At 43.6% G+C, this 9,280-nt stretch overlaps 1 protein-coding gene across 1 annotated transcript; it reads left to right on the top strand.

The window, feature by feature from the left end:
• Window positions 1-239: 239 nt before the first annotated feature.
• On the top strand, window positions 240-6,466 carry CBLN2 (cerebellin 2 precursor). Its single transcript, XM_035125547.2, has 3 exons — window positions 240-766; window positions 4,164-4,283; window positions 4,813-6,466. Exons 1-3 carry the CDS (start codon window positions 431-433, stop codon window positions 5,008-5,010), a joined length of 654 nt encoding a protein of 217 aa, XP_034981438.1. The 5' UTR covers window positions 240-430; the 3' UTR covers window positions 5,011-6,466.
• Window positions 6,467-9,280: the final 2,814 nt, after the last annotated feature.

Genomic DNA, 9,280 nt, shown 5'->3' with positions numbered 1-9,280 from the left:
TCAAGGTCTTTTTGCCCGGCTCGCCTTCTGCCGTGTGTCTAAGAGAAGCCCTGCTCCCGCTCCACCTCATAAAACAGACACCGAGTGGGTTTCTCCCCCCCCCCTCACACCACACAGGATGGACCTCGGGAGGGTCTGGCACTTTTTGTGAGTTGGGGGCTGGCTGGCTGGCGAGCTGGACTTTCTCGGCGCCCGCCGCCCGCCTCACTTGGCTCTCTTTCGCCCCGCAGGCTGCAGCGCGCCTCCCGCCTTCCTGTGAGGCCGCCGAAGAAGCGCGAAAATTCAAGGCGGCGCCCGCACGTTTCCCGCTCGCTGAGGCGCCCAGCCCGGCCGCCCTCCGGAGACTGAAGGCAGCAGCGCCCGGCCGTCGCCCTCCCGCCGCCCCCTTTGGACTCCGCGGCTGGACGGACGGGCCCCGCTGCGGCAAGACATGGCCGGGTGGCGGCGGCGGCGGGTGGCGCTGGCGGAGCCCGCAGGCGGCTACTCCTGCGTGGCGGTGGTGGCGGCGGCGCTGGCCCTACTGCTTTTGCAGCTGCCCGGCGGCAGCCCGGCGGTGCCGGCGCAGAACGACACGGAGCCCATAGTGCTGGAGGGCAAGTGCCTGGTGGTGTGCGACTCCAGCCCGTCCGCCGACGGCGCCATCACCTCGTCGCTGGGCATCTCCGTGCGCTCCGGCAGCGCCAAGGTGGCGTTCTCGGCCACGCGCAGCACCAACCACGAGCCGTCCGAGATGAGCAACCGCACCATGACCATCTACTTCGACCAGGTCAGGCGCGCCATCCCTCTCCCCCCTCCCTCTCGCCTTTTCCGGCTTCTCCTGGCCGTAGCCCCTCCCTCAGGTGACTAAGCCCCGCCCAGGCGGCGCCAGCAAGGCAGAGTCTCCTCCCACCTGCCCACTCCTTCCCCGCCTTTACCTTGCACCTCTTTATCCAGGTAAGCCCTTCCTGCCCCGGCCAGTCTGCTCTGGCGCCCCCTGGCGTCGAGAAGAGCCGCTTACCACTTACTTATCCCCCCCCCCTAATTACTCCCCTTCTCCCGTTTCACACTTACCCCTTGTCCTTCGTTTACTGTCCAGCTTCATTCGTTTTCCTACCAGCTCCCCCACTCTTAGCCCCATTGATCTGTCTCCTATTGATCCCTAACTCCTATCTTCTACACCACCACTCTCCGGGTCTATCCTTTACCTAGTCCTGCCTTATTCCCATAACCCATTCCAGCACAACTCCCTCAAGCTCAAGCTCTCTTCCCAAGAGCAATACATGGCCTCGCTCCCACTAACTGATGGCCCCTGCCTCTTCTCCACCTTCAATATTTGTTTTGATCTTTCTCCTTTCTTTGTGATGCCCTTCCTGCATCTCCCTCCTACGCTTTCACACCTTAGCTAACTGTAGGGTTGCCATATGTCCTCTTTTCCCAGGACGCATCCTCTTAGTGATCCCTAGTTAAAAGGAGAAGTCAGCAAATGTGTTCTCTTTTTTTGCTCTTCAAAATATGGCAATCCTAAACTGGGCTTCTCCCAATGCCCTCTAAGTTAGGGATGGGGAGCTTGTGCTCACCCTCCACAGATGTTGTTGGACTCCAACTCCCATCAGCTCTAGCCAATATGGCCCAATGAACAGGGATGAAGGGAGCTGCAGTCTGTCACTATCTGGAGAGCCACAGGTTCCTCTTACCTGTTTTAGTTCCACCTTAGTAACTCACTGTCAGCAGTCTGACATCACTTGTGGCTCATCAACTTCTCTATGAAACAATAACCACCCCTTCCTTATTTTTCTATTCCGATGAGTGTCCTTTAAGTACCCCATCTAATGCTGTAGCTACCAACAAGATATATTTGGGGGGCTCCTCAGTCACCCTGTTTTGAATAATTATAACCACCAGTCTGTATTGCCAACAATATAACAACCAATTCCAATTTCTCCAGAGAGGTGGCTCTGGGATTTCCTGCCTTCCCTTATCTAGTCAGGCAAACCAGACAGGCATGCATAGAGCAGCAGCCTGGGGAAATCCGCAGAATTTGGGTGTAGTGCAGTGTGGGGACAGTGAAGGCACTGCAAGCTTAAGCTTTGCCTCTTGGCTCATTTGAGGAAACCTACATGCTTTTAGTATTGCTCTGTCTTATTGTTCCAGCCTAGGAAGAAAGAAGAGGGATGCACAGGGATTCTATGTAAAACCTTCCAACTGAAAAGCATTCAGATCATTTAGACTTGTTCAGCACAGATTATTTGTTTCTGTTTATGCATCCATCTGTCCAAGGATTGCTTTCTAGTCATGATCACATGTGTATTCTATTATTTACCCATTGTGTTCCCCAGCTATTATAATCTTCTAGAAAAAATATTTTGACATAGATTGGCTCAAATATTTTTTTTGTAGAACAATTCTACTGTCACCTTGCTTGCAGAGCTGTATAATGCTAGACACTATATACATACCTTTTTGTTTATGAAGTTTTTTCCTTCCTCTAATTCCATGATGTGTTGCCTTAAAATAAGAATTGTAGTGTTGGTTGAATAACTTTTTTTAAAAAAAGCAATGAATGGGATTCTAGTTTCACAAATTCTTCTTCTTTCACGCCTTTGTATATGAGTTTTGAATCTGGACTAGATGAGCTCTGAGGTTGATAATCTTATGTAAGAAGGATAGCCACAGTCTTTCACCAACTTCTGCATAGTTTTTACATTAATTTGTATATATGTGTACACACACAGGGTATTGTGATACATGCTAGAAATTCTGAACAAGGAAGTACCTGGCAGTCAAAACAGAAAAATAACCATAAGAGTCAGGATCTGTGGCATTGCACCACTGAGCTTTGTGTGCAGTCTTAGCCGTTCTGTTACAGAAAAGACAGCAGGAAGCTATGAGAGCTCTGCTCAGATGTAATAATAAGACCCCAGGCAAGTTGTTGCAACCAGTTACCTGGGAAGACAGATTAGGCAGAAGATTTCAGATCTGATTCTGTAGGTAATTAAAGTATCAATCATGCAAAGAACTGCAAACATCTCTTTGGAATGTTTTCTAATTCTAGGCCTGCCATGAGGTTGCCAGCCCTCATTTACATTTCTTTAGTTTAGTGTGACTTGCCTTTGGCCATAAGGAGCCATATTGGAGCATGTAGATTCATTGGGATAAGTCCTTTCCTCGTGGTGGTGGTCATTACCTTTATATCCTGCCTTTCCTCCAAGGAGCTTCAGATGGTGTGCATGGCTCTTCCTTTAATGGTCTCCTCCCCATTTTAACACCACAACAATATTGTGAGGCAGGTTATGCTGAGAAAAAGATGGTGACTGGCTCAAGGTCACCCACTGAGCATCATGGGGATTTTAACCTTGAATCCCAAGTCCTAGTCCAGCATGTTAACCACCACGCTAAATTGGCTCTTTTGTGGATTCATTGCTTTCTCCTTCTTTTGTTACTCTGCAAGAGGCCTTTGAAACATTCATAACTTGGCTCAAAAGAGCATTTTCCATTACTCTAATTGGCAAATTGCACTCACTTTTACCACTAAGTCCATGCACTAAGTTCTCTGTGGGTTAAAATGCATCTTCCATACTTCTTTGTTCAAGCCTAATTGAATTAGTCCCTGTGCTTCAGGATGGGGTAAAGAGACAAAAGAGAATGAGGGGTGTAAATTTCAAAGAGAGAGAGGTTACTTATTTAAAATTTGAGCTCCCTCCCACCGTTCCATCACATGTGACATGACTAAGTCTCATTTTGTTTCCCATTAACATTGCAGGCCCCAAGAGAGGCAATTAGTTTCAATACTGTTACATGAAAATGTAAAATCCTGGGCGGACTTGTTTAATGGGATCTTTTTTCCCTTCGTTTTGCGTGTCTCTCAGCAATGATGCATTACATTTTCTCCTCTGCTGTGAAGACACAGGCTGCCATCATGATCCTTTCATTCTCTCGAAGAGGCATTGGGTGCACCACTGTGTAAATCAATCAGCTGTCTGAACAAATCCTTTTAAAACACCTTGGAAAGTTATTTCGTTTCCCTGCAGTCCATTTTAATTGTACAGCAAAATGCCTGTGGCTTTGCACTGCTTGGGCAGCCGGTCGAAAATTCTCCCTGTCTCTTCCCCCCCCCCCACCTGACCTTCCCCATAATGAAGGCATGACCTAATTCCCCCCTCCCGTTTCATTCTTTTTTTCTCCAGGTATTAGTTAATATTGGCAACCATTTCGACCTGGCTTCCAGTATATTTGTAGCGCCAAGAAAAGGAATATATAGTTTCAGTTTCCACGTTGTGAAAGTATATAACAGACAAACTATCCAGGTACGTACTCTTCACTGGGGGACAGTTTCTTTTTTCTTTGCAACGTGGCTCACATAAAGGCTTGTGACATTTGAATATATAGCAAAACGTCTCAAAGAAAAAAATAATCATGCATTGACTGTTATATTAATGGGATCTTATTTCAGCAGAGCATTTTATGAATATGCTATTTTATCCATAAACTACTAGATACACCTAGTTCCCTCAGGCAGCATTACACTCCCCCATCCCCATACTAGGCTAGCTGACTGGACCTTTTGGTAGAGAAAGTACAGGTGTATCAGTCTGAGCCATATTAGGAGGGAAGTGGTGGGTCATTTTGACCTTACAACCCCCCCCACGAGATATGTCTACCGCCTCCTACTCTGTTTCCCCACCCCCATTTGGGATTCCTGCATGTGGGAGACTCACTTATATACTGGGTTGGAATTTGGTATGTGGGTGTGTTATGTTGGGATGTAACAATGCAATTTTTTTAAAAACAAACACTGTGCAAGACTGCTGATGTTGAATTTCTTTTGAATTGTAGGTAAGCCTAATGCAAAACGGCTATCCAGTGATTTCAGCTTTTGCTGGAGACCAAGATGTCACCAGAGAAGCAGCCAGCAATGGGGTCTTGCTCCTTATGGAAAGAGAAGACAAAGTGCATCTCAAACTGGAGAGAGGGAACCTCATGGGAGGGTGGAAATACTCTACCTTTTCTGGCTTCTTAGTCTTTCCGCTATAAAGGGTTGTCAAGGAGAAGCCTGATTCAAGCTGGAACAAGGATCAAATCATTTTGGGAAAAAACATACACACACAAGATCCCTCCTCCCTCTCCCAGAACTTGGCTAGACTTGCCAATAATTCCAGCCACCGAGTCAGACTGCCATCAGAGAATAATGACAAACCTTCTTGATGCCACTGTTTGCTTTGACTCTTGACTGTTCCTTGGGAAAACCTGCAGCCCCGATTAGTTTTAGATGACAGTGATCTTTAAAAGAAACGAAATTATCAACCTGAGCAATTTGTACCTGTGATTGTAAAGTCAATTTTGGATTTTATTGTTGGGATCATTGACTTTCCTCCCTTCATTCTGTTTCTGTTCCTGTCCTGAAGAAACATGCTTATTGGGACCACATAAAAGTAGTCCAAGGCTTACCCCCAAAGCCAGAAGAATCAGATATCCAATGAAGTGTTCCTGTGATTCTTTCTCTTTTTGTGTTTGTATAGCCTTAAAAATATACCAAGACAAAAATAAGAATGGCTTCAATTTCAAACCTGTATCTTCTGGGGAAGGGATTTTTTTTTTTTGACATTACTGTGTCAAGAAGTGCTTTATCCAGTGAAGCAAATTTTGCACGATTGGAAACTACTTTATTTTGTGTTACTTGTGTTTTCCATCATCATTTCCCCCCTCTTCTGACTCTTTGTGCTAAAGAAGCAAGCTAGATCGATCAATAAGATAAAGCAAGCATATATATACACCCTTTAACTTGCAGAGAAACTAACCAGTGAACTGTTCTGCTTGCACTATTCAGCTGATCTAATAGAAGCATTTGTCGAGATTGAGGAAGACAGTGCACAATCTGATCCTTGAGTTACATTCTGGAAAGGAAATGACATTTCTGAATTGGTCTGACATTTCTAGACGCTGTTCCAGAAGGCTGTGAATATCTTCTTTGAACATACCGTAAATTATTTCTTTGCATTACTGGGAGTTCTTTGGTGCTTTCCTGATCTTTATTTGATGGATTTAATTACTAATGCTTGAATATGCAGTGGCTTGGCCTCTTTGAGTGTTCCAACAAGTTATCTTCCCTTCAAATTAGGTAAAAACAGATTTGCAGTGAACTTGCCAGGATCAAATTTACATCAACAGTTGCTGTTAGTATGTGTGACAAAATCAGGGACGTCAAAAAGAAAGAAAGAAAGAAAGAAAATGCTCTGAAAGCTTACGATGGTTTTATGTGGTTTAGCTATGAATACACCAGAAATTGTATATTTTATTTTATTTATTTTATTGATGCTTCCCTGTTAGCATCCAAAGACGTTTGAGTTTTCTTAATCCAATACTGTATACCACAAAGGTCATTGATTCCAAATGATAAAAGAAGAAACCTCAGGTTGAATTCCAATTCACCTTCTATGTGTCAATGTAACCAAAATGCTGATGAACTTTAGATTCAGAATAAATGGGGTTCATGTCCAACTTGGCTTCTTTTTCACTTTCATCTAAGTTTCAAAAGTGACTGTGCAATGCAGGAAGAGTGCTCAACAGTTGCTTTAAGGAAGTCATTAGTGAGATTTTTTTTAATGTTGAATATATATATATATATATATATATATATATATATATATATATATAATTGATAAGCAGCTGGGAATTTTATTTCTTGTATTAGTTTATTTCTCCTTTCTCAAGGAACAAATCAAATGCAAATGATGTTTGCAGAATACAAACAGTAAACAGGCTGCATTGCATGTTGGAATTATGGTGGACATGTTTTCATTGTAAAATTATCATTAAAAGATCACTGCCAGTTTAAAAATATTCTTAAAAACAGTTTCTCTACCTGTGTTAATTATAGCACTTTCAATTGTTTTTTTTTTTAAAAAGAATATTTCTAAAACCGGTTTGTGTTTTTATCTCACCACTCAACACAGTTTTTGTTTCTCAGCTGCCTGAGAGGGTCCAGTAAATCTAGTCGGTATTGGTTTTGTGTTTGGAGTTGTTTCTAACTCAAACCCTGTACAGGTGCTTCCCTACCATGTGCAGCATTTTATAAGGATCATGCTTGCTTTTGGCATTTCTGAATTTGTGTATTGGATTTCATATTTGCATACAGCTCTGCATGCATGGAGTCTGGTATATGTAAGGCCCTTTACCTTTGCGGTGTGTAGACTGGATGGATAGGGCCTACCCACACTGGAATCTATGCATGCTTCCTTATGACAATGTGAAGTCCAGGGTTGAGAAAGGTAGGATGGTACAGCCTCAATCCAATTCGATTTATATGGAATGTCCAGACAGGGCTTTAGTTTCCCTTGCATTATAAAAATAAATTGATTTCTCCCATTCCAATTGTTTATTGCTTTGTGGGTTCCCTCTGGCTTGTAAACAGCGTTTCCATGCGCTCCGGTTTCTGTCACGATGTTCTGTTGTGGCAGAAGCGGTTTAGTCCTGCTGGGCTCGGAAATGACTCGGAAAGCTGTCTGTGGACAAATGCCGGCTCCCTCTGCCTGAAAGCGAGATGAGCGCTGCAACCTCATAGTCGCCTTTGACTGGACTTAACTGTCCAGGGGTCCTTTACCTCTACCTTTTTTAAAAAACATCTGCCCTGTATTTAGTGCCAGTCTAATGCGGCAACTTTAAAAAACAAATTCATATTTCCCCCCCAAAAAAGCAGTTTGTAGGGATTGCAGGTAATAGTGCAGGTAATAGTTTTTTAGCATTGCATTTTACTTATGTGCACACTATGATTTGGTTAAAAGAAAACAAATCTGAATGTGACTGCAGGAACAATCAGATTTCTTTTTTTTTTGAAGGATGTAAATTGAAAGCAATATTTTACAGTGTGCATATTTGTGTCTAACACAGAGGAAGAAAATAAATTCATGCAATTCAAGTACAGAAAACTGGCAAATTCTGTAAAATACAGATACTTAAGAGAGGGACAATAGATCAGTTCTGCTTTGGAAACAACTAATTAATTTGGTGTTCTACAATTTCAGGATAAATTTGGATGAGGATAATTTAAGAAGCATTTAAAATGCATTCAATTTTTTCAGCAATGTATTTTTTATTGCAGCTACTGTAGAAAAGACTTGAACCACAAGTGGTGCAGGTGAATCAGAGTTTTAAAAAGCAGCTTGGTCCAAAACCATTTATGACAGGAAAAGGTTGCTTTTTATGGAATGAGGGCCATGCCCTTTATTTCTCCTTCACTATATAACCAAATTATCATAATAAATAAATTACCTATACAGGCATGAGCAGAATTAATTTTCTTTATTATGAACATGATATGTAGACAGGCAGATTTTGAATTTTATAGGCTATATATAAATCCATGAAGTGATACTTCTGGGTGTTATATTTTTTAAATGGATGTCAATGCTGTCATCTCCTAACTCTCTTGGAGCTCTGGAATTTTAAGTAGCAAGGCACGTTTGGCTTTTCTTGTTTTGCTGTTAGTGACCTGTCTTGATCTGTCTGTTACCGTGCCAGAAATTCAGCCCCACACTACAGAAGATGTGCGAAAGTGTCACAGAGCCAGATAGCTGCAAGTTAGGAGACCAAACATATGCAGCTCATTTATGCTGGAGATTTCAGGGTTGGTTGGGAAGCAAGAACCCTAATTTATACAGATCCAATTCTAGCTTAAGGAGGCAGGATGGTTTGGTCTAGCAGAATTATTTTCCCATGTGGTGCTGGTGGGCAGTGGCGTAGCTAGACGCTCGGGTGCCTGGTGCGGGGGCGTGTCCTGAAGCCAGGGACGTGGTGATCTGTGCTCATGGGGCGGGGTGATCCGCCCATGGGGGCGTGGCCAGCCTCTCTGACGCTTGGAGCCTCTCCGCCACCTCCCCCTCAGCTGTAGGGTGGCTGAGGGAGAGGCAGCAGGCAAACGCAAGCTGTTTCAGGCAGCATGGAATCTGCAGCCGCCTAAGCCACTCCATCACTCCTAAAAAGTTTCATGAGCCCCCCCTTTTTTTCTCTGAATCATTATCATCTTATCATCTCCAGTGCATGCATGGGCTTGTTCAGCTAATATTGACAAAACTGTTCTGCAAGAGTGTGGATTTCTGATGACCTCAGTGTGGCTGCTCTTTGGGGGTTGGGGAATGAACGTGTGTTATTCTCCCATTGAGTCACATATCTATGCAGGGAACAGTCAGTGGAGCTGTCAGCTAACAAATCAATTTCAGTTGATTAATCATCTGTTTTTAGGCCACATATTTATTTCTGAAGCTATTTTGCCCATAGTGTGTGACAGTAATAGGGAATGGAAAAACAA

Source organism: Zootoca vivipara, chromosome 8, assembly GCF_963506605.1.
Source record: "Zootoca vivipara chromosome 8, rZooViv1.1, whole genome shotgun sequence".
NCBI classification, from domain to species: domain Eukaryota; kingdom Metazoa; phylum Chordata; class Lepidosauria; order Squamata; family Lacertidae; genus Zootoca; species Zootoca vivipara.
This window is presented reverse-complemented; position numbering and strand designations above follow the sequence as displayed.